Below are 25,415 nucleotides of genomic sequence, written 5' to 3' on the forward strand. Positions count from 1 at the left end.
AATATGTTAGCATCATATAAAACTTGTGTTCCCAGGTTTTTCCCCTGTCTTCCCTGGTTTGTTTCCTCTTGTACTTCTTCAGTTCTTCTGTACAATGTATAGTACAGTTACAGTGGGGGACCTTCCCCCCTTTCACCTAGCACCTTCCACAGAGACAATTAATCAGAGGATGAGACACACTCTCCATCTAAAACCACAGAAAACTAGCAAGGTGCTCACTTTGATATCTCTTTTTCACCTTTGCACGTGACAAACGTGAACATTTCTTCTGTGCAGCTGAAAGCTGAGTACAAGCAGCAGTGCTTTGGGTCTTTGGGTTCTGAAATGTCTTCAGCCTTCATCGCAGCTGGATGCTGGCAGGGGGAAGAGAAATCTGGCTGACAAAGGCTGTTGATTGTATACGTGATTTCTCCTCAGCAGCTGGCCCCTGGAGAGCGCGAAATACCTACTATTCGCCTCAGACTGTGGCAGCAGCGTTTGGCCGTGGGTGGATGACACCCCCGCCCGGCCTCCCCGCCGGCTGCGCACCGCGACACGCTGGCTGGGCAGCAAGCTTCCTTTCTGCCACAGAACGAGAAAAGACTCTTGGGTTACAAATTACACCGGGTTCCACCGACAGCTGAAGGGCTTCCAGCACACGCTGGTTCCCGCAGCCCCGCGGGCGGCCCGGATGCCCCGCGCTCAGGCGATGCTGTCGGGGCCCCTTCGCGCTCCGGGCGCTTCTCCCGCGGACCCGAGCTCCCCACGACCTCAGCCCGGAGCACCGCGCGGCACTGCCCCTCTCGGCGCCCCGGCGGCTCCCTCGGCTCCGGCACAGCGGCCGCGTTCCCACGGCGGCGACCGCTCCTCCTTTTCGTCATCTTGTCTTTCTTCTTCGTGCTCCGATCACCCCTCTCCTCCTCGCCTCGCCCCCGCTGCCCGCCCACGCCCGGCGCCGCCCGGCCCGGCAGGTACCGAGGGGGCGGGCGTCGCCTTCCGCGCCCGCCCCTCCCCCCGCACGGCGCATGGTCGCGGCGGCCGCGCGCTCGCCGGGCTCCCCCTTGGCTGCCGCGCGCCGTGGTCTCGCCCGCCCCCGCTGCCATGTTGGATCGCGCGGCCGCCGGGGCCGGGCCGGAGTTGGAAGTTTAGGGGCGGGAGCGATCGGGATCGGCCCCGGCGCGGAGCGGCTCCGGCGCGGCTGCACCGCCGCCCGGCACCCCCTCTCCCGACCGCCCCCCTCCCCGGCACCCTCCCCGCCGCCCTTCTTCTCCTCCCTCCTTCCCCGGCCCCGCGAAGAGGCTCCGCGATGCGGCTGCTGTGAGGCCCCGGCGGCGGCGGAGGAGGAGGAGGAAGGGGAGGAAGGGGCCGCGGGCGCCATCGGTCGCAGGGCGGCGAGGGCAGCGCCGGGCCGGCCCCGGCCATGAGCGGCGCCCCGCAGCAGCAGCCCCCGCGGCGGGTCACTAACGTGGGCTCGCTGCTGCTCACCCCGCAGGAGAACGAGAGCCTCTTCGGCTTCCTCGGCAAGAAATGCGTGGTAAGTGCCGGCCGAGGGGGGCGAGGGGACGAGAGCACCCCCGGCCGCCCCACCAGGGCGCGGCGGGTCGGGGTCCGGGGCGGGCGGGGGCGTGTGAGGACAGCCCGGCCGGGCGCTGGGAAGTTGAGGCTGCGGAAGTTTCATCCCGCTCCGCTGGCCCGTCCCGGCGTCGGGAGCGGGGCGGCCCTCGCAGGCCTCGCTGCCCGCCCGGCTCGCCCGCAGCGCAGCGCGGGGAGCGATGAGCGGCAGCGGCCCCTCGGCCGGCCCGGCCCGGCGGGGCTGCCGGCCCTGGGCGCCGGGGTCGGCCTCGCTCCCTTCGAAGCCGGGCGGCTCCGGGACCGCCTCGGGCAGCGGTGTGGGCGCCGTCCTTCGGCGCCTCGCTGTCCATCGGCGTATGGAGCTCCCGGGGGCCGGCGGGACTCCCGCCGCCCTGCAGCCGACCCGTGCGCTGCAGGGGAAGCCGGCCGCAGAGGAGCAGCCGCGGGCTCGAGGGGCCCTAAAAGTTCCATTGCTCGACGAGGCTGGGACGGACCCCAGGTGCACCGGCGGTACAACAAAGCGGTGTTGGACGAAGTTGTAGGAAGGTTCGTATCAGTGCTAGGCCTGCCTTGGGTTTCGTCTGTACTTTTCTTAGCGTAAACAACAAGTTCGTGTACTCAAATACTGCATATTTTCCTATTTCTATATCAGTAAGTTCGGTTTCAGAATACCTTCTTGCATATAATGTAAAACTGTACTAAAACTACTTATCTGTATTAAAGAACTGTTTGAAAGCTTCAAAAGATTACTGCTTTCACTGGAACAGAAGTTGCTTTTTAAAAAATAGTATTTTTCAAAACAATGACTATTCTGGTGCATTGTGTCCCATACCTAAAATACTGTTAGGCACTTGCTGTAAAGCTGTGCTATGGAGGGTGTTTAATGAACTTAAAACTGTGACTTAAAGCAGGATATCCGTGTAATCATACTGATTCTACATAACTCTGGACTTTGAAATGGTATTGTTGATCAAACTGCTGTGAGGAAAGCATAAGATGCAGCAACAGAACAGGAAGTAGAGAGTTTTACTGGGGGGGGGGGGTTAGATAAGATGCTGTCACAGTAACTAAGTTGTGTGTCAGAAGGTATGACCCTACAGTATATGTTTTGAAAAGTATAGAGTTGTAGAAATGTCTCAGTTAATTTCAGGCAACATTTCATATCTTCAGCTTCTTTGCTAATAAAGAAAAAAAAACCAGTATCAATTTTTCTCTAAGTATAAAGAAATAGTGCATGAATTCATGTGTAAATTGATTTTCAGTTTGCTTTTCTATAACTTGATTTTTTTTCTTGTCAGATGAACACACTTAATTTCTGTTATACTCACCTAGTTAAGTTCCCAGATTTTCTGCATAAGTAGTATGTTGAAAGCAGACTGGAGGCAAATATCTTCACAGGATCTGGGTGTCATAGGATTTACAGCTTGCTTGAAATTACACGTTCTTCTGATTTACACTGAATATTGGATGACTTTCCAATTGAGGGTCTTAAAATTGTGGTCTGTTGTTTCCTCTTTTCCCAGCCCTTTGTGCTGTCTAAGTTAATCATTGGCTTATTTTAGTAAAGTTGAGGTTCTCTGCTCAATCTTGAGGACTTAAGCATTGAAGATCTAGAGGTATTTAACCAGGCTTTTTTGGCTTACTGTGTGGCATGAGCCAGAAATTCAGAAACAAGTGAACAGATTGAATATTCTGTCCCTTGGAGGGCACTGTCTTCAGCAGAGAAGTGGAATGGGTACCTGGAGATGGTAACAGCCTTTGCTGTCTAACTCGAAACCACAGTATCTGTTGGAGCCCAGTAGGACTCTTGGTACTCTTGACCTTCTAGGTTGACTCAACATGCTATGCTGATAAATGCCTTTTTGCTGTAATGTTCATGATATTTGATCTCATAATATCCATGTTTGAATTACTCATTAGTGAAGTTTCAGACTGTAAGTGCTGCTTTTTAAAAAAGGAAAATTGTGTGAGTTCTGTAGGATGCTAACTGCTTGCTCTTGCAATCACCTGAAATATCTGGGCTGCCTTGCTGCTGCAAGTGGTGTTTGCGTTACTCTGGGGCATGGAGAGGCTCTTGGGTGTGATGTATATCAGCCACATTGACATAATTTTAGGTTTTGTTTGACTAAACCTCGTGTTTAGATCACTGCTGCAACGAACACCAGAAGAAAGTTGAGACATTATCTATGCTCCTAAGATACTCTTTGTAGTAATAATTTATAGAGTTCTTAATGGACACCAGAGTGCTGCTGTCAGGCCCAAAGGGCTTACTTAAGAAGGCATGTGGTGCTCTGAATCTGATTGATTCCAGTCTTGCCTTTGTTTCTGACTGGTAACAAGGCACCTATTTTCAAATAACATTGAGGATTCAACTACCTGATTTTTGTTCTATGGAAAAGCAAAGGAATATATCAAGTAGTATAACCTTGATTGAGTACTCACAGTCTGTCAACTCTGAAATGGACATAGTTCCAATAGCATCTTAAGTAATTATTAAAGTATTAAGGAATGTAATGATCCCTGACAGAAAAATTTCCTGTGAGAGGGGGAAATGGTGAAGAGCCATCGCTCTGTGTGTTGCTGAGGTTGATACCATTCTGCACACTACTGCTGGTACTTAGAGAAACTCACTAGTAGGCAAGTGTACGTACAGAGGGTAATTGATTTTTTTCTCTACTCTTTTTTTTCCCCTCTACTTGCTGAGCTGTAAAATGTTTATCTGAATCTACACGCAATTAAAATACCTTTGCCCATGACAGATCAGGCTTTCAAAACCAAGCCACTGGCTAATAATCAAAGCCGTAGCTATAGTTAATTTGACTGAAATATGAATCCAGATATAGAACTATTTACAGAATATATCCAGTGTAAAGCCCTTTAGGGACTTCTGTTGTTTAGGCATGTAATTTTCATTCAGGTTTGTGGCCTTTGTTGTCTAGGTCAGGTATAAAATTTGCTCTCTGTAAAAAGTTTTCAATAACTTTCTAATAATAATGTGGAAATAAAATTTTATGTACACTTAGTATAAGTGGAGCTATGAGATTGGTTTTGTGCATATTAATGATTTTTGTGGTTATGCCCAGCTTAAAAGTTTTTGCAGAAGTTCTGGTTAGTTATTAATCATTACTTTAAATAATGATGAGTTTTGTAGGAAAAAAATAAATGCTAGGTGTCCATTTTATAATCTATAATAAAGAAGTAGCTTTTATAATTTGCATAATTAATATTGGTTAGAGATGTCAGTAATGAAAAACTAGTTTATTCTGTAGACATAATTTTGGAGAAACAAACCAAGAGCAGTATGGTTTGGTAGCATTAGAAGTAGGTAGAATGGAGTATGGATATTTTGTGCTGTTTAGAAGTGGGACTCAACACTTGGATAAAATGCAATGAATAAGGCTAGGAATATCTTGTTCTTTGTAAGATCCTGCCATGGTTCATATGGTAAACAGGAACTGGTGAAGGATGCAGAAAGAGAAGTAACACAGCAGCAAGCTAACTAAGAAAACTTTTGGCTGCTTTGGAAGTGCATGTGACCAGAATAAGTTTGTATATCAGAGCCAAAGAACAAATTGCAGTAATAGTTGAGATAAAACAAAATAAAAACTTGAATGGCAGTTATAGCTCTTAATTGATAAGAATTTAATGTTTTATCAGGAAGATTGTAAGATTACTTGTGCTTATGAAAACAGCATGAACTAGGACTTGAAGGTAGACTACAGGTCTGAGTAATGGGCAACCTCATGTGTCTGAGAAGTGTTGGGACTCCTCATTTTGAGTTTAGGCTGCAGTCTGTACATCCAAAAAACATTGACGTTGCAGTTTTAAGAAGACTTATCCCATGTACAAGTAGAGACAACTGAGTCATTAATTCAGTGGTGATTCTCTTGTCTTTGCATTTGTTTTTAAATGAGATGTGCGGGGAAAAGATTAATTGTAAAGGATGGGGTCTTATGGAACAGGAGAGTATTAAGAATTACGCCTGGATTTCTTTTGAGATTTGCCCTCTTCTACAAAAGACATGTAGCATCTTTGGACACCTCACTAGTATCCACTAGAGTGAGTTCTCTGAACAACTTATCAGTGATAATCTTCCATTGTAGAGAGAATGGCAGTGGGGTTTTGACAGTTCCTTTGAACCAAACCTGTGCCTACAAAACTGATTTTCACAGTAACAGATCATATCAGACTGTGTAGAGCAAGTGGTACAACCATTGTCCTTATCATAATGTGTTTCTCATGCTCACAACTTGCTATCAATGTCTTTACAGCTTAGTTCAGTGCCTTGACTTATTTAAACATGGACGAGAAATGTTTTGAGACTGCTTGGGAACAGTCTAGAAGGCACTGCATCTCATAGCTGTATGTATTTGAGACAAAGCATCACTTCATAAAGTGTGGGATATGGTTAAGGAGAAAAAGTTAAAATCCCATAATTGTCAATAAACCTCACTGTCAGTTATCTAAATCTCTTATTCAACTGACTTTAGGATAGAAACTCAGCTAACAGAACTTTTTCTCTTCAGTGACTGTAGTGGTGGTATCTCTCCTGGCTGTTCTTGTACCTCAGGTGCTAGACAAATTGTGTCTTGATATGAGGAGTGAGTCCCACTACAAGTTTCAGTCACCGTGTCTGTTGTGAAGCATTATGTATTGCTGAATGAAGGGTGATCTGCTAAGACAGAACCTGTACCTCACTCTGTTAAGGCTTCAGCATTAAGCTCTTCTGAGCATCTTTGCAGATATATTTTATCTGTTTTGGAGGCAGTCAAGTGCCAGAAGTCTCAGTATCTCTGTGGTTAATCAGATGGTCAAGTATGCCACTCATGCTCCTGATAAGTGCTCTGGAATCCTATGGTATACATACACAACAGGATGAAAACAATTTGTAGTCACAAGCTGTTGTGTTGTAACTTACTGGTTTTTCACAGCTAAGAATCATATTAAGGAATTTAGAAGAGGGCAGTTTTAATTTAGGATTCAGATGAACAGTCAAGTTTCGACTGCAAGTTTTTTACCAAGATGTTCAGATAGCCCCTGGTTAGGAGAACACACAAGGAAGAGGTAGGTTCTTGTTAGAAGATAAAGATTGAGTTTGCTATTTCATGCAAATTTTTAAATGTAAAGACTACTTTGTTCTTCCTTTAATGGAAAATTGATGTGATTTCTTGGCATTATCTTCTCGTAAATATTGTTTTGAATTTTTTATCACTAGAATGTTTTTTCTCTGCTTATTTCTTCTGGGGTTCTGAAGGATGTAGTGCTAGCCGAATTTGTCGCAAGTGAAGAGTGTAAGATCCGTCTTGTAAGAACCATGCAGTTTCGGGCTAAAAACATGAAAATGGGCAATGCTCTAATTTTAGATCTTGAATTTCTTTTTTTTTTTTTTAAAGAGTTCTGGTACTTCTGCCTGAAAAAAAAAACCTCACCTGTTTTTTCTTTAGAACTTCCTATGATCCTTACTGCTCTACTTTGTGCTAGCATTAAGAGCTCATCTCCTGCTTTCATTGATAGTGGCTGCAGGTGCCAACAGTGGCAGCAATTGCCACTGGCAGCTTCTGCCTTAGTGCATTGAAGATATTTGTATGTGATGAGTGAGTGCCACCTAGGAACTTGGTACTAGTTCATTAACCATCGTGAAAAAAGGCCTGATCCTGTCATTGACTTTTTATAGGCACTGTCTGCACGTGGGGTTTGTAGAGCTCTAAATGCTCAGTTTGCTGAGAAAATTTGCCGTTGACTTGAAGCTATGTGGTAAGATTTATAGTGTCCTTTCCTCCAGTGAGTGTGTTTCATAGGCTTGTCTCTGGAGCAATCTTTGTAGTACAGAAATAAAACTTAGTATACAGGAGACTTATGGTTTCATTACCTAATACCTAGATAATAAAATACTGGAAGTAACGAAAATATGTCACAGGCACTAGACAGAGTTGCTTATTGGTAGGTTAGGGTACAGTTTCTTGAAGAAAGGCTGACGTTGTGTTACTTAGCACAGAGGGATTTTTTTTATTGGTTAGTTTATTCTCCTTGTCATGGTAAATCTTGCAGAGTGGATTTAGTAGAAGTGTGTCTTCATGGGTGGTTTTAAACAGCCCACTCTACTGGGACATGACTCAGATGCTGTACAAGATAGTTTAGTTTCTCAGGGTATTTGCTGGGGTACATTGCCGCACTGTCTTTTGTGGCTTCCAGACATGTTGTTGGTGCCTGGATATCCAATAAAATGGGAATGGTAGGTGTGACCTTCAGGTCAATTGTAGTTAAATTTGAAGATCGTGAAGTGTAGTGTGATCATCACATGACAGGAGCAGTGTTCTCAAAGGTCCAAATAGAAGAAGAAAAGATGCAGTTCAAACAGTCATAGGGACACTTTCTTAGAAAGCTGCTCACTTGTTTAATTCTTAAAATTTAGTAGTGTTTTCTCAGACACTTCTGAGTTAAAGGTAGGCAGTTTTGCTGACACCTCTGTGTGCAGTAAATGACACTTTAGATATCTCAGATTAGAATGTCTGTGTTAAGAATATATGATTCTGGAATAAGTTCATTAAATGAATTACTCAATTCCTGTAGACATAATGTTCTGTGGAGATGATCATTGCTGGCAAGGAAACTGTTGCTGGCTGCAGAGCTCCACCACACATTTGCAGATTGCTTCTCACTTTAGGCACTTGCTTTCATACATGCATCCCCACCTTGGTGAGGCTGTTTTCCCTCTACTGTTTATTTAGCTGTCCTTAAAATCCTCACTCTTAAGGCAGTATTTTCTTTTTAGGTTTTCTGAGAAACAGTGTTAATACATTTTTCAGTTCTCCAGTGTGTCTAGTTTAAAGCTGAATGATGACACTAAGGTTGTGTTTCCATTTCTGTAAGACAGTTTCACACATCGTTTTCCCCTGCAGAACACAGTGTAATTCAGAATTTCCCTGCATTCATCTCCTTTACCTTCAATGCAAATGTGTTATTTTGCCTTTATCTCCCCTTGTTCATTAGTCACTATGCAGCATAAGGGGGGGTGTATTTAGTGAGCACAGATATGCTCCCATATAAGCGTATTTTGTATGTGAAGGTACTGTGCCTGCAATTTGAGAAACACCAACCTAGCACAAGAAAGTGTGACTTTTGCCTTTTTAAACAGCTTAGAAAACTGTTTCTCATTATTTGAATTCTCAGTTATGCAAAGGTAACTTTTGCCTCTGAGATTGCAAGTACTTTTAAAAAATGCGGTTTTTAAAGTATTACTGATGATAAAGGCTTTCCCAAAAGTTAGCCCGCACTTGCTGAGATTAAGTAACGAGCCATCGTACTTGTCTTGCTGTCTAGGTTGAAGAACAAGAATATTTGGAAGTGGGAAGTTGGCAGTAAATTTTAAATGTTTTCTCCGCTCTCAAGGTGACAGCCAATTTACCTGTGTGTGATTTGTGGATAAGAAATTAGTATTAATTTGTTGTATTAATATTTTTGTGTTTGGGATAAAGAAAAGGGATATATTTTTTTACAACCTCCCTAGTACATTTTGTAACAGAAGCAGTAATTTATTGACTTTAAAAGAATTTTCTATTTTAGGAATCAGTTTAACCAGTATTTCTTTTGTAAGCCCCATCCTGCTGATGTACCTTAAAGTCTTGCATAGTGACCTCTGCCCTCCAAATCTTGTGTCTCTGCTTTCATCATGTTCTCCTTGTGCTCTTAACACACATGATTTTTATGTTTTTAGTAAGTTTTCTGCCCTGTCCTAGTAACAGGGTTTCCTCCTTTCCTGTTTTCCTCTTGCACCTCAAGTGCTTCCAGAATTTTCCTTTCTTCTTTCAGCTCCTGCATCCATAATCTGCATAAAGATCTCCAGGTAGGACTGACTCTCTTCCTCACCGTTCTCCCCTCCACTCCCTTATTCCCCCTCCTCAGTTCCTCAGCTCCTTTGTTCTTAAGGACGAACAAGGAAGGATGTGATTTGTATCTCATCAGATGTGTAGTCCTACCCACAGGCAGTGCTGGGATAGACCTGGCATGTATTGTAGCTCAGCAGAGCACTGCACAAGGAAAGTCGTGAGGAGAGGAGGCAATGTCTATGCCAGGCAGCTTTTGCTGCTGCAGACATGGAGTGCACTGGAGCCTGAGACCAGGCCCTTACACATTTCTCACCTACATTTGTCTTCACTGACCAAAGTCATTGTTAATGTTGTGAGAGGGAAGAGAACTTTTAGTGGATTTGAGATGGGTACACGGAAACAGGAGTATGGTATTCCTCAGGCTTCTTGCGCTGCTCCACCCTTCACTGCTGCTTCTCCAGGCAGGACTGGCCTCTCCAGTTTGTAAGCTGCTATATTAAGAAACTGTATACTGGGAGATACAGCTTCAGCAACTCTACAGGCTCAGATTTGAAACCACAGAATTGCTTAGTCCTGCTTCGACTGAACTGTAAGTTATTTCCTGCTCCTCTAACCATGTGACAGCTCTCTCTGAGCACAGCTAAGATGTGGTCATTCTTTCTAAGTAGACATTTTTTCCCTTTACTCCCCCTCAGTGTGCCAAAGCAAACAGAAACATCACTTGGCTTATGACACTAAATATACACAAAGGCATCCAAATAAGCTCCTCTGTCTAAAACTGCACTTGATTTTTGTGGTTAACTGAAAAGAGGAAGAAAACTATGAACATCCTGTAGTGGTGTGTGTTCTGTGCAATACCACAGGCAAAAGCTTCCCCTTGCGTTTGCAGAGAAGGAAGCAGTAGTTTCTTACAAATGAAATGCAGGGCTATTTTTTTCTTTATTCGCTTTAGGTTTTAGTCAAGAGTGTCTCAGGTAGGAAATTAATTTTATAACTGGATATGCATTTTTTAGCATTTATATTTTTATCAGCCTGATAATTAAGTTTTTCAAAATTCAGGGTTTGGGCTTAATTTTGTGTGATGTTATGTGAACCAGTATCTTTTAGCCATACAATACTGTTGTAATTTTGACAAAGGCTGGCCTCTTTGTGTTACACTGTACAGTTAGCACTGTACTCAGTTTGTGTAGCTGGAACTTTAAAACCTTGTATAGCTTTAAATTTAAAGTGCGATTGTGACAGAAAGTGCTGGTTGTGCATGGTGTCTAGGACTCAGCAATTCAATACACCATTTCTTTATTTTAAAAGATAGTTTTGTCTTTAAGAGATTTGTGCATATCATATTCAGGTGCCAGTATTTCTATACCTGAGAGACTGATAATACAGCTGTTGTCTCTGCTCCTTGATCTTCCTTGCCTTAATTCAAGCATCTAGATGCAACACAGTTGTGTTACAGTTCTGTTTGATAGGATGCATGGAGATGGATTTGGTGCTAAATGTTTTTCTGGCAGGTGTAGATATCACTGCATGTCTTGGCTTTAACTACATCTTTTTATGTCATTTAGAAGGTCTTGCTTTGAATGCTTCAGTTCGTCCTTGAGGCTTTTCCTTAACAGCCTCTTTGAACACCTCTACTCTTTTCTGCCTGTAAATGACAGAAAAAATCCTGTTTGTTTCTCTGTCCTCTTTTAATATTGTTTATGGAAATGTGTTTATTGAAAAAGTGTTCGTGCTGCTGCTCCAGGCTTCACACTGTGTTACCAAGGAGTCCATCTCTCACACTGAGCATGCCTGTCTGGACCATACCTTTATGTTGCTGATAAAATTTAAGTTTGTTGGCAGAAGGATGCATCTTGTCTTTTTTCTCACCTGTGGTCTGTCAGCCAGCTGTGCTAACAAACCTGAGTGGGGCAGTAGCATGAACTCAGGCACTGTTCCATGACCATCCATGGTGTTCAATTTGTTGGCACACTTCCTGGCACAGTTTTGAGTGCTACCCTAGTAGTTGCCCAAATTAGTATGAGTGTGGTTTTGAGATTAGAGTGGTGTAAACAGCTCCTAGTACATCAAATGGGATAGGGCCGTCGCTACCCAGTTTGTGTTGTGTTGGGAAGAGAGTTTGTTCCTCTATGCATATATGCATTCTTCACCATTTCCCATCACATGCAGAAAGTGGCCCAGGTGTTACTAACTCATATTTGCACAACCAGGGAAATCTGCAAGGAGACAGAAGCAGTTCTGGGGATGGGGAGATGTGAACTGTCTCCTCTAGCATTGTCAGTAGCATCTAGATCCCAGAAGAAGTGTCAGCTCTGCTGCTGTGCACATAACTGTCTGCTTTGACATTAACTTCAAGTCAAACCTGTTTTTCCTGCCAGCAGCAAAATTCAGTATTGCCTTTCTGCTCCTAGAAATTGCTTTTGGAAACTGGAGAAAACATAAGTGCCTAGAAGTTTACGTCAGACAAAAGTGTGCCTGTGCATGTAATCACCTGCTGCAGTGGACAAATTATCAAGTCTATTTGATACTGATACTGTGAACACAAGCTCATAAGGTTTCTGATCTCTGATTCCAGGAGGGGAAAAAAGATTTTGCCTTCTGGTAAGGAGATGCAGCTGACTTGCAGCTGTGCTTCTACAGAGTGCATGAGATACAGCATTAAAGGATGCTGCATTTCTTTCACTTCACTTCTTGTTTGCAGAGCAATGGCCTAAGAAAAGTTATCCTGTGTGAAGGTTTCTTTTGTGATGAGTAGTTTGTAAGTAGTTTAAGAAAAGTTCTCTGCATCTTCAGAGCCTCCAGGGATGTGCTTAGTTCTCTTAGAATCTCACCTGCATTTTGGAGTGTTGTAGCAGTTTCCCATCAGCTCAGATGCAGTGATTTGTTTCCTGACTGAGCTCCAGAGACCATTCTAGGGTGTCAAGTAGTGTAATTAGTGATAACTTAATCATCACATATTCTGTCTGTGCCAGTATCTCACCTTATAGTCGTTGGTTCTGTCTGGGGTATGAAGGTATGAGCTCAGGAAACTTTTCAGTTTGTTCTGTCTTCTGTTCTGCTAGATCTGCTAGATAGTGTTTGTGTGCCTCAGTTCTGTAAACACTTCTCTCAAGTTTTTATTTTATCATTTTTTCCCCTTGAGTGTCTGGTTATTCCCTCTCTCCCTTCAAGCCATATATTTTTCCCAATGTCACTTTCATAAGTCAGCACTGGCAGGATCTGGTCCCCTGATGAGGCTTGGTGCTGTGCAAGCAGCTTTCTCCTACAACAGGGAGCATTTGGTTCAGAGCAGCTGAGTGGTTTTAGGCTTTATTTCAGGATGGTGACTTGCATGTCAATTCTGGCTGCAATAATTGTTTTAGCAATGAGATGATGCAGTACCAGTATCCATTTGACTGGAAGTAACTTCTCCAAGGACACCACATACAAAAAATATCACTATGATGCAAGTCTGAATTAGCAAAGGATGTTAGACAGTTGGCTTACTCCAGATAAACAAATCAGCCTTGAATACAGATGGGTGCATCATCAAGGCCGTTTTTCAATTCAGGTGCTCTGGGCACTTAAAGTGCAGTGTGGTGTCTGGTTTGTGAGAGTAACCTAGTCCTGGAATGAGCTGACTGACATGTTACTTCTTGGAGTCTGGAATTCTGCAGAGGACTGTTGCATTTGTTGCAGAACCAAAGCTTTTCTTTCATGTAGGGTTTGGCAGATTTAGAGATGTTAGTTCCACATAATCTAGTAAAAAACTCTCAGGCTGTGTATAATATTGGACCTGGTGGATGGCAGTGGCATTCTGAAGGATGCACTTTTGAGTAACAGTTGGTGCTGCTGACTAGCTTTCAATTTATTCTGTAAATCTGCTCTGTGTGCCCAGGAATAAATACGAGACCATCAGGAAATCAATATTTTTTATTTTTTTTTTAATTTACCCCAAACCCCTCATCCCCCTGCAAGGCTTTCTCAAGATCCAGCTGTGTTACTGGCACTCTCCATCACTATCTTCCTATAGAAAGTGGTTGTACCACAGTCTTAAAGCTTCTGGCAATTTATCACCTAGGTCTTTTGAGGACCCAGTTATACAGACTTAAATCTGATACGTATCAACCATACAATCAACCATGCTGAACTTCTAGCAATGCATTGCTATTATGTAGGTCTCACACCTGTAATAATTTATTGCAGGAGACTGGGAGAGGTATCCTATTTCTATATTCATGTAAAGTCTCTTGAGGAGGGTGTAATTTTTCTTGAATTCCTAGTGAGGCAACCAGCTTGTTTTTTGTCTAAACTGTATACTCATGGGAGTGATATTATCTTTCATACAGTCAACATTAAGATTTTTCTGTTTCTTATTAACAGATTGAAGCTGTTCAGGTGCTTAGAGCAACTGAAGCTGCTGATCACAAAGGAAGGGAATATCCACACAAAAACTGGAAATCCAAAGTCTGCTTTGACAAAGGGTATCTTCTTTCAGCCATTGGGATTTAAGGTGCATCATTGCCCTTACAGAGAATATCTTGTTTCCAGAAGTGTTATACATCTGAAAAAAATAATCATTACATCACAAATAACTTTTATCTGTTCAATGATTGTAACTAGCATAACACTTATTATGTACATTTTTATGTTAGTATGGTGTAACAATTTACCTGCTGATTTTATACTGTCATAAAAGCACTGTAATTTATTGCACAAGTGGAGGTTTTTAGAATAGTAACAAACACCTGACAAGAAAGCAGTTGCCTTTCTCCCAGGCAGCAGGAACCAGTAACGTTGAGCATGTTAGCCTCTTTCAGCTCCAGAACAGACTTGGAGACTTGCTGAAAAGTAGTTCAGAAACTCTGAAGCATGTAATGCTTCAAATCTGATGCTTGGTTAGGATAACAGTACTGATTAATTGGACTGCAGTGCAATAAGATTGGTAGTTGTCAGTGTTACAACTTCACTGTGATCACAAGCAAAGCTATCTTAAGATCTTTTTCATTTAAGTTTATATTTTTGCTCAATATTAATTCAGATAATACCAAAAAGCTTAAAGGTCGGTTTCAGACTAGATATTTCTTTTAGCTGTTCTCTGAAACAAATGTTTTCTGTCCTAAGAGTTGTTAAAATATCTTTACCGTGTCCATGTTAATTATATCGGTGTGACTTTGTGGATTCTGAAATCTTATATTGGTCTAATAAATATCCATTTTCTTTATTGTAAGCTTTGTTTCTCACATGAGTCTAGTACTACTAGTACTGTTGTAAGTATAATGACATAATTTTTATATCACTTGTAAATTCAGGTGGGTACACATAACTTTTCACGTAGCATATATGCTACTGCTTTTGAACAATGTTCACAAGTTACAAGCAGGAACACAGCAGTTATGGGGAGCTAACTGTCTTCAAAGAAGGTGGGGGTAATTTTGTTCTGATCATCCAATATTAATATTTAAGAATTAAGATTGAGAACAGTATCACTGTATCTGTTCCTCCTCTTTGCTATGTGAACTTGTACTACCAGCTCTGCGCTGAAAGAAAAAATAACTATTGCGTGATATTTTAATTTTTTTCTTAAACTGGAAACTGGTAACTGGATATGGACACTGAAGTGTTAAGTGCAGTGGAAAAATAACATCCTGCTGCTCTCTTTCTCTGACATTTTACTTGTATAAATAAACACTTTTTCATTAACTTTAAATAGTAAATTCTTTACAGTTTTTGCTCTTCCAGGTGTGCTCAGTAAAGCAGGCAACTTCATTATAAGAAATAGTCTGGCAACATAAGGAGTTACAGAAGAATTTTGGCTTTAGGGAAGGAGCTTTCCCATTCAGCAGCCCTCTGCATTTATTTTCAGATAGTGGGTAGTAAGTTTGGAAAGGAAATTCTCAGCTCCATTGTTAATAATTCTTAATATGAACTTTTTATTAAGTCCCAGCTTGGCAGAGCTCAGTTGTATTTCTTTTTTCACCCTGAAGATTGAATATTGCAAATTCAGCAATTCTTTCCTTAATGTTGGGTGTTTTCCCCTTCAATAAACTACACTAAATTACCTTTGTACTACTCATTTAGATAGTCAAGGGGGAGAGTGTAACAAAAACAAATTATTTTTTGGTGGGGGCTTTTCTTTAGTAGTAGAAATTGAAGGTTTGTAATACCTGACATGAGAGTTTAAACACAAATCTTGAGCTGCAAAGGCCATGCTACAGTGGAGTTATCAGCTCCTAGGGGAGTTTAGGGGGCGAAGTAGCAATGCCAAAAGCTAAAGCAAGCTCTCCCTATCATTTTTCAGTGTAGCCTGAATCCTTTGTAAATGAACCTAGATATATGGGGATAATGAAATTGCCCTTATTGAAGGGCTGTGTCAGAACTAGCCTAGAGTGCCTGGTTTTCAAAACTGCTTTTCTTGTGGTGTGTTGTTTTATATTTTTTTCAATGCCTACATACTGAGACTTCACGGATTATTATTGCTCAGGGGTTTTCATGGAATAGACCACTGAGACATTCCAGGTACATGGGAAATATTGAGTCATATGCATTGTACTCTTTAGTCTTCCATCTTAAGAATCACAGGTTAAATGTACTGTGTAAAATAAGTGTGATGGTGACTTACAAAAGCATTAGCAATTTTGTTACCAAGAATTTGCAGCCATGGTCGGTCTAGAATAGAAATAGGTGATTTAAATTATAAGCGTGAGCTCTATGTACATTCGGCCGTCTGAGACCACCATTCTATGACACTGCTTCCAAACTATAGTTTGCTTACAGGCAGGTGAATTGAAGTGGTTTTTGGCCTCCACAGCGTGTTGGTAACAGTAGTGCTGGTACCTGCAAAGAAGGAGCCCCTTTGGGCAGTGGTAATTGAAACTGTTAGCTGTAATAAATGTCACTAGAGTCAAGGGGCATCCCCTCCATGGTGAAAGACTATCTCCATTTCCTTACCTAAAACAGATGTGGAAATTAACCTGTCTTAACCTTTGCTATTAGCAGCAATTAGCAGCTATTGACACACGTCCCACACCCTCCAAAAATAATTTCTGTCTGTGACAACGTAATACTTCTTCATAAGTAGTTCTCAAAGCACTTAACAGAGACAGAGGTCAGTGTCTCCCTTACACGTTGCATATGAGGAAACTGAGGCATGGAGGACAAACAAACACTAGCATGCAACTTCTTAGTGCCAGAACAAAATGAAAACCAGCAGGCCCCTGGGCATTCAGCTGGGGTCTGATGTTTTATCCTGCAGTAAACTTTGAATATGGCAAGGGGTCATAGAACTAACACATCTTCATGCCTTTTTTCCCCTCATAGTATATCAACTTTTTAAGACTTGTCACTGGGAGTAACTATTCATAGCAAAGTCAGTTGCTGGTATATATTAAAAAAAATCTTACATGCAGTTATGTTTTCTTGTATCTGACTTGAATTGCTGTAACTATTGTGTTTAAATGTGAACTGCTCAAGGAGGAATTAATGCATGTTGAATTGTGGCATGGTGAAAGTGTGAGGGGGGTTGCATCTCTAAGTACCTTTATGTAAGTGGATTGAGTCTGCTTTACAGGGCAGGACACAAGTTGTATACACAATAGCGAGACCAGTTGCTGGCTATTATTCAAAGAGGTTTTACTTTTAATACCCTTTTCTCATATTTCTTAATATTTTGAAGGGAGTTCTTTGTTTTATGTTGGCATGTAATTAATGTGCTCTTACAAAAGAGTTCTTTTAAAACAATTGAAGCTGCTTTATTTCAATCTTCCGAAAGTATCAAAAGTCAAAATTCCATATTATTTTCTGTCTTCAAGTGTAAAGATCATAAGTGAAGTTCACCTAAATATCATGTCTGCAAAGCAAATACTCATTTTTTAATCTGTTTTTTTAAATCTGGGCCTGGGAGTACCAAGTGGATGCTGTATAGCATTTTCAAGGGCTCATTAATGAGTGTTCCAGAGCTGGGATAATTCATGAATTCCTGAGGTTTATGTTTCACATCCTTTCCTTACTCAATTTACTGTTCGGCAGATTTTTACTTTCATGATACCTATATCACTGACTGGGTTGATAAGGAGCTGCGTGGATCCAACTTTAAAAAATGGGCCTAAATTCTGACGGTTTTTCTCAAAGCTCTCTCATATCTTCAAAGTGGGTATGAGGATTTGCTTATAAGAATCTGCATTCAATATGCAACTAGTATGTAGCATCTACAAAAAAGTTACTGTGCAGAGAATGGAATGGTTGAAGGCTGAAGGAAGAGGACCTTAGTGCATGAAGGCAGTGAGTTGCAGTAGAAGAGAAGGGAGTGTTGAGGGCTAGAGGCTGGGTTTTCTTGTAGCTGGATGGCAGTGGAACAGGACGAACCAGAGGAGAACTCAAATTTTATCCTGTGCGTTGCATGAAACTTGTGATTCTTGACTTGAATCTGCAATTTCTGTGTATGACCATGAAACGTAGTTTTGAGAACTGGTTAATCTGTGTATCTGTACAATCTCTTACATGGTTATGCAAGGTTCATCCTAGTCTTGGGAGTCTTGATAAATTTAAAATGGATCAAAATTGAAAGGTAGACTTCAGCATTTCATCTAAAAATTCCCTGAGCTTTGGCTCAGGGAACAGTCTTACATGCTTTGAATCTGAGTGTTCCTTGGGAGGCTGGAGAGGGAGTGGAACTGCAAGACGAAATGTTGTCTTTAGTGAGAATTTCTGTTCCATGGCAATAGACAGTGACAAATTTATGGCAAGCCTGTATGTAGCGTATTATCTATTTCTGAAAGTAACTGTATGAACAACTTAACTCCAGAACACAGTAACTGTTTTGCTGTGTGTGCAGTTTTGTGGGCAGCCAAGGTTTCAGCAGCATTAGCAGTGAGGTGCAGCTCAGTGAGTGATGCTGTGCAGGTAAACAGGAAGTGACAGTGTTCAGTTTGCTCATCAGTGGAAACCCCAGGTTTAGTATGTCGGCTGGTAAATTATCTGCTAGACTGACATAGCTTGGAATATTATAATCTGCAGCATGCTTGTGGTTATGGTTATGTCATATCTCAGGAAGGCTGAAGTTTTCCATGCGCTGTCCTGAATGGAGGTTGTAGGATTTAAAAATATCTTCATGCTGTGTCTGGTAAAAGAACGTCTCTCTTAATCATGTGCTGTTTGATTAGGCTTTATGTGCTGCGCTGTTTGCCCACACCTTAACTGCTGGTTTTCTGTGATCCACTGTTGAGCAATGTTTTGAAAAGGAGTTGGCCAGCTCTAACTGAACTGGAGGGTTGTGGGAGGTGCTGGAAAGGCAAATGAATTTTTATCTGAAGACACTCATTAACATGTGAGCTGTCTGTAACTGGCTGGCTGAGGATTAGGAGTGAAGGATCTCTTTACTGGACAACAACAGAGTTAAGTTCAAACAAGCACTTTTATGGCTTAGATTTGTCAGACAGCAGTCCCTTGTTTCATCTCTTTTTTTGTTCTAACATCACTTAATCATCTCTGGTACTTTCTTCACATCAATAAAATATCTTCAGTGAGGATAGTGCAGCTGACTTGTCTGGTTATCAGGGCACAGGCAAGACAGGGAATCTGTTCTTAAGTGTTAAATTTTTGGTCTCTTAATTCCTTAAATGTTTCCACATAACACTATGCATTATGTGGAGTTATCTTCTCATGTTTCAGAAGTGATGGGAAATACCTGAAGTGGCTTTGTTATTTCTGAAAAAATTTCTTCCTTCTGCCTTCAAATAAGAAAAAGCAGAATCTCTTACACTTTATTTCTAATAGCTTTGTAGTAGCTTTGTTTCTAATAGCCTTACTTTTTGTATAGGTGGAAACATCAGTATTCGGCATTGATATTTCTTGATGTCTATATACGTGGCCTTTTTAAATCAGTGGGTAATAATGAGAAATTAATTAAATGAAAAGCAAGCTTTAAGCTTAAAATTGAACGCTTGGTAATTGTAGCAAATAATTTCACAAGCAGTAGAACTGGTGAGGCCTCAGTGTTTTCAGCTGAGTAATTTCTCAATTTGTGCAAAATAGTTTTACTCATGTGATTGGATATTTACAAAAGGCTTTCTTTTGTCAGTTCTGTCAAATAATGTCAAGTCTTACTTTAGTGTTCCTGTCTTTGGAGCAATCAGTTGGCCTTTGGAAAACAATATCCTGTAAAGGGCATAAAAATTAGCAGATTGTTTCTAGCTGTTTAACTTACTGCAATCTGCCAGCAAACTTCTGAAGTTCTGTGTGTCTTCTTTCTGTGGGAAACTAGTTTAAAATCATGTCAGTAACATCTGAAGCTCACTTTTTTGCCATACACAATTGTCTTTAAAGATGAGATTCTTAAGAATTTGCTAAATATATCTTCAGAAGCTGTAATAGCTTTAAAAATTGAAGTAATCACAGTTTTTCCAAATTAAAAATGAAGTAGTAGTCTAATTCCCAGTGGATGAATGCTGTCACATTTAGACTCGGTTGTGAAGATTCTGGAGGCAACCTGGTGTGAAAACAAATTATAAGCCAGTTTGAGAGTTGCAAAATCTGACTGACAAAAATCTAATTTTGTAGTAAAAATATTGTACGGTCCTCTGAAGACTATTTTTAGCACACGCATGTGTGTGCGTGCTATCAAGGCAGTATCATCACACTTCTTGTACAAGAAGTGGTAATCATACATAGCCTGATACACTGTTTTTAGAGGGGAAAAGCCTTAAAAGACAGTTTCATCTATTGTACTTATTCTGTCGTTTGGGGCCCTAATCCTTGCAGTCCTTCAGATAAAGGTGTCAGCAGTAAGCAAGAGTAGTCTGCCTTCAACATCACCAGTCCTTTCTCTCTTCAGTTTCTTCCCATCTCAGTCCTTTCCCATCTGTAACTGAAAAGCAATTACAAGTTGACACTTGGGAATACTTACTGAGCTTTTTACAATTTGGTGGTGATGTTAATTTGTATTCATATTTCTCACTGTTAGGCCTGAATTGCACCTATACTATCATACTAGACATCCATGCTTGAGAAGGTTGGCTTACCTACTCCTCAGGGCTTATAAATACTGCAGGATTATGAACCTAATTAAACTCTTCTAAATTTTGTAAAAGTGCTAGGAAGTCTATTTGTCTACTCTAGCAAATGCCTCTGCTACTTGAAATGTTGCAATTGTTAGGGAAGCATACTTGCGTGGTTTTTATGTGGCTTAATTACTTAGGGGTCATTTCAGTAGTGGCAGCCTTAATCAATCTGTTTAAAATTACTATTGGGAGAGGTTGCAGTGCATGCCTTCTGTAGGAGTGCATGGTGGAGAGAACGTTCCCCCCTGGAAGTGGGTTATCAGCCATTCCTAGCAGGAAGGGAACATACTGTTCCCACATGACAGGAGACTCCTCAATGCCAAGAAAAAAGCTACATTTTTTTTCTTGAAACAGGACCACTGTGCAGAAGAAAAATTAAAATGCCAGAAAGAGCAAGTAGAGCTTGCTTGTGTAGGGCATCAAAATCTTCCCTTGAGAAAGGGGTGGAAGTTCTGGCGCCTTGTCTCTACAGCAGGTTTTATGTTTCTGTATTGAGTGATGAGATAAAATGCGTAGCTGTATTGACCACTACAGAAGCATTTTTGGAAGCTCCATGTATTTATGACATTGAAGATAAGGCAATTGCAAAACAACAGGGAGTTATTATCACTGTCTAATTACAATTGCATTTGCATTGAATTACATGAATTAATTTAAGTACCAGTATTTAAAAGTGTAATTGCTAAAACCTAAGCTTGTTTTAGAAGAACACCTAAGATTTCAAGTGCTGTTTCTGCTTGATTAGTCAGTGCTATATTTTGGTTGTTCTTTTCCTTCAGAATAGTTGTCATCTGGAGGAAAAAAAATATCAGCCACTGAATTCTATCTAATTGCCTCATTTTCTGTGAATGAAGGTAAATTTTCCACAGAGCCTGGTCTCACTTCTGCTTCCTGTCTTTCTCATTCACAAGTCTTAATGATATTGTTTCTGTATGTTCTTTCCTGACTCAGCTAATGCTAGGCTATTAGAGATTGCTTTGGTACTGAAGCTTCCTGCTGTTCTTGTGGTCAAGATTAAAGTTAGGCCTTACTAAGCATTTCTGCAGTGAAATGGTACTTGATAGAATGCCTGTGTTCCTGCACCCTGCTCTCTAAGGAAAACTGCTACAGCTGTTGGAGTGTCAGAGAATAGCAAAAGGTCTTCATTCTTGAACAGACACCCTAGAAGCAAACTGTGGGCTGTCTTCCTGGTCTTGTGTCAAAGAAGAAAAGCGTTACCCAGGAGCACCCAGCATCATCTAGTCAGGCTGCAACATGTTGTCTTAGCTATAAAGAAGATTTCCACCATAGCATGTCTTAAAAAGATACCATAGGTATCTCCTCACCAGCTCTAGTATTGATTAGGACAACATTTCCAGATACCTGCTCTATGGAAAAGAGAGGAGAAATACTGATTTCTATTCTTACAAGGTTTGGATTGCACACAACTATTCACCATAGCTTGCATTTTTTCCTCACAGAAATGTAAAAGTAGCTAATTGAGCCAAAAGTCCTCAGACTGCTTGGTGAAGAAGCTACAGCCGTTGTATAGGCATGGGTTTTTTCAAAAGGTTACTCTGCTTGAAAGCAACTGCTACTACTTGCATTCTTGCATTATAAGACAAAGTATTCTCTTTTTTTAAAATCTTTTTTTCCTGGTTTTATTTGTAAAACACTTTCAAGGTCTGGGAAGGAAAACTCGAGAAAAGCAAGCCTGTTGTGTGTGATTCACTTCTGTGTGTGTGCATGGTTCTGCCCCTTTATGGGAAAAAACCCATCACTCTTAAAATTAGGAAAAGGTTGAAAGTTACTGCTAGTGTGTTTTCAGTAGTACTGTCAACATGTAACACATAACAATACTGAACCATTAGAGAAATACATGAAACCTAGTTGCATCTGTACAAGCATCAAAATGGTAGTCAGTAAGTACTTTATTATTAAGTAGTTATTAAGAGGTGATTTTGTAGCCCTGAAACTTAACTGGACAGAACCCTGAGCAAAATAAACTCTAGGCTTTTAATTACCCTTTTTGTGAGCAGGAGCTTGGCCTGGAAGACTTACAGAGGCCACGTCCAACCAAAGTCATTTTATGAGCCTTTTCATCTTTGCGCCACAACCTGTTGACAGCTGTATGTAAACGCTGGGAAAAAACATTCAAATAGGTCTTGCTTTCTGTTCTGCTGTATACTGAGGTGGCTGAATATCTTGAAGCTTTAATCTTGCTGCCACTCTTTGTTGTGACTTTTGCTCCACTATGTTTTAGTGTCTGTCAGCCATAAGCCATGCATTGCAATGATTCTTTTTTGTAATGAGATGTTCCACCATCTGGGTTGGCTTGCTTCACTGTTTTTTGAGAAACACTTGAGTTACAGCAAGTCATTAACTTGACAGGCCACTGCAGCAAATGTTCACACCGGAAGCCCATCAAAGTCCACATCTGTGTGCTGCCCAGCCAGAAACTGTCAGTGGCTGCTGTGCTCACGTCCTGCAGGCGTGTGATGACTGGCTGTGGCTGCGTTTGCAGGCAGAAGGTGTTTCCGTGAGCCTTCTGTTGATACCACGTATCCTGCAGTACGGGCCCAAGGGTAGGACCAGCTCTTCCAGTGAGACAGCCAGTGCACAGCTGACAGCACAGACTTGCTGCTTCATAGCTCATCAGCTTGAAGGGTGTGACAGGTTCCTGGAATCAATGGTATGTCCTCCAGCTGGAGGTTGACTGTGGAAAAAGTATAGGGAGCCGAGCAAGTTGGTTTTCACCTCTGCAGCCCATCAGTTTTTGGTGGACTACCTTATTTATTTCCCCGTGCACCTTTTCTACATATATAGCTATATTAAAAAGACAAGGTCTTCACCAGAGCTCTTAAAAAAAGCAGTAGTGACAACTTCAAAATCCTCCTCCTGAAAATACAGTAGTAACAAAGTAACCTGCTACATGTTAGAAAAAAATACAATCAGTATGTTGAATCAGTGGTCTGACCTACTCTGAATAAATATTTACATATAGAAGAACCCATACTTTTAAATGCAAGATTCTCATCAAGAATACTGTGAGAAACTGAAACAATTAACTACATTAATTGGCTTCAAAATAGACAGTAAATACTCAGTAAATGCAGTAGAATATTCAAATATTTGTGTAAATGTTCTCAGATGCTGCAATTATGCAATTAAATTTGAACTTTTAAAATTGAAATTTATGTAGCTAGGATTCATATTGAATAGCAGTAGATGAAGTTTTGTTTTCTCAAGTTTTAAATTTCACCATGAGTCTGTGTAAATTTTCAAATGGTGTGGATCATTACTTTTACCATCTTTGTTCCAGAAGCTGAATAGCAGAAAGCTTGGCGCCACTGCTCTACATTATGAAAATTAACAGGGGAAGAAGTAAAAGGAGTTGGATTTGATTGTCCTCTTCCCCCTGCCCCCCAAAACATACTTTGTATTTTTTTCCTTTATTGCCCTTTTAATAAAAAGCCTGATTGGTATAACAGCAGAATTTGTAACTTTATATTCTAATATGCAAAAGCCTCATTGCAGCTTGTCAACACTAGGAATTTGTACAGTGCTAATGAGTAAGTTAAAATGCAATTGAGCTCTAAACTTGGTAGACCTCAAAACAAAACCTACTTTAAATTCAGTGACATTGTTTTCTATCTTCTAAATCAAGCTCTACTCACAGGGTAACCAAGTGTATATTAAATATAATAGGATTATGCAAAAGGAGGACACACTCTGTGTAATATTCTTCTTTGTACTCATGAGGTAGGCGTTGGTTCGAGGTTTTATAAGCAGTTGTCAAGTTACGACAGTTACTGGTTTACCCAGATACTCCAGTTGGTGCTTTTGCTGTTAGATATGATAATAAGCAATGTATAGGGAGCCATGTCTTGACACAGGTCACTGTCTCCTGTGCCTTGAATTTAAGTTGTATAATTCCTACCAAGACCACCCATTTCTGTGAGAAGTCCTGTTGGGTAGAGGTTGGTGAAACTGGACTTGTCTTGGAATATTGAGAAAGTTTCTTGCAGAGGTGGAAAGGTAGTTGCCGTGCTTAAATGTGAACTGTGTAATGGTCCATTTTGCTCCACTGTGTTGTCTTGTGTCTTTAAGGTTATCAATTTAAGAAGTAGACAGTATTGGAGAAATGAGTGGGAGAGGCTGTTAGAGAAGCAAAGATTTTGAATGAAATCTGCCTGGTGTGTCCAAAATTAGATCATTCCCTGTTTGCAATGTAGAGGAGAAAATGGCATCTCTTAGATGACCTTGAGTTACAGTTATAACTGTTTTGTTGTGGTAGTATGGGTAATTCTTAGGTCCCTTTTTACTTATCTGACTAGTGCAGTTATTGTTAAATTACTCAAATTACTCTGCAGATTATAAGGAGAGAAGTTTTATTCCACACTTAGTTGTAGAACATTTGAGGAAGTGACTACAAAGCACTCTTTTCATCAGACAGTCATGCTTTAATTTCTTCTGTAGGTTACCAGAAAGATTAGCAGTCAGTCTGACAACTTCTGACGAGCTGGCTGCAAAAAGAATCGGAAATATATCTTGGCTTGTGAAAGTTAGCATCACAGTGCTTGGGCAAGGGTAATACAGCTTCCCTAAGGTGTAGCCGTCAGTCTGACTATATTATGTTGACTCTATTTTAACAAAACTGAAGAGTTTTTGATGAAAAAAGTCCACTGAAACTTAGGTTATTCTTCTGGAGTTTTAAGCCATTTGAAAAGTACTGTTGTCACCATGGTGACAGCAATATTTAGTAGATAATCTTACAATGCAAGAAGGCATGCCTGCGTTCTAGATGTCTGCTGTTTCAGCAAGTAGTCAGTGTTGATGAAGGCAGAGTAATCCTTGTGGAGCAGGTGGGGAAAACCTAATACAGAGCCCATTACTCAGATTAGGTATAAGTCATCCAGAAAGGTCTTGGAACTATAACAGATGTAAAATAATGTCTGCTTAATATTTCATAGTGATAATGGAATGCAGCTTTTTGACTAATAGTGAAATAAGTAGAGAACAA

General features: G+C 41.0%; 1 protein-coding gene across 2 annotated transcripts in view; it reads left to right on the plus strand.

The window, feature by feature from the left end:
- Positions 1-992: 992 nt before the first annotated feature.
- The window catches only part of WASL (WASP like actin nucleation promoting factor), a 51,465-nt gene continuing 27,042 nt past the window's right edge, over positions 993-25,415 (plus strand). The window contains exon 1 of one of the 2 annotated variants that reach the window (XM_038153555.1): positions 993-1,513. In XM_038153555.1, the coding sequence (XP_038009483.1) occupies positions 1,400-1,513 (114 nt within the window). In that variant the 5' untranslated portion in view covers positions 993-1,399. The remainder of the gene's footprint in view (positions 1,514-25,415) is intronic. The other variant, XM_038153556.1, reaches the window with a different exon arrangement.

Source organism: Motacilla alba, chromosome 1A, assembly GCF_015832195.1.
Source record: "Motacilla alba alba isolate MOTALB_02 chromosome 1A, Motacilla_alba_V1.0_pri, whole genome shotgun sequence".
Taxonomy (NCBI): Eukaryota; Metazoa; Chordata; class Aves; order Passeriformes; family Motacillidae; genus Motacilla; species Motacilla alba.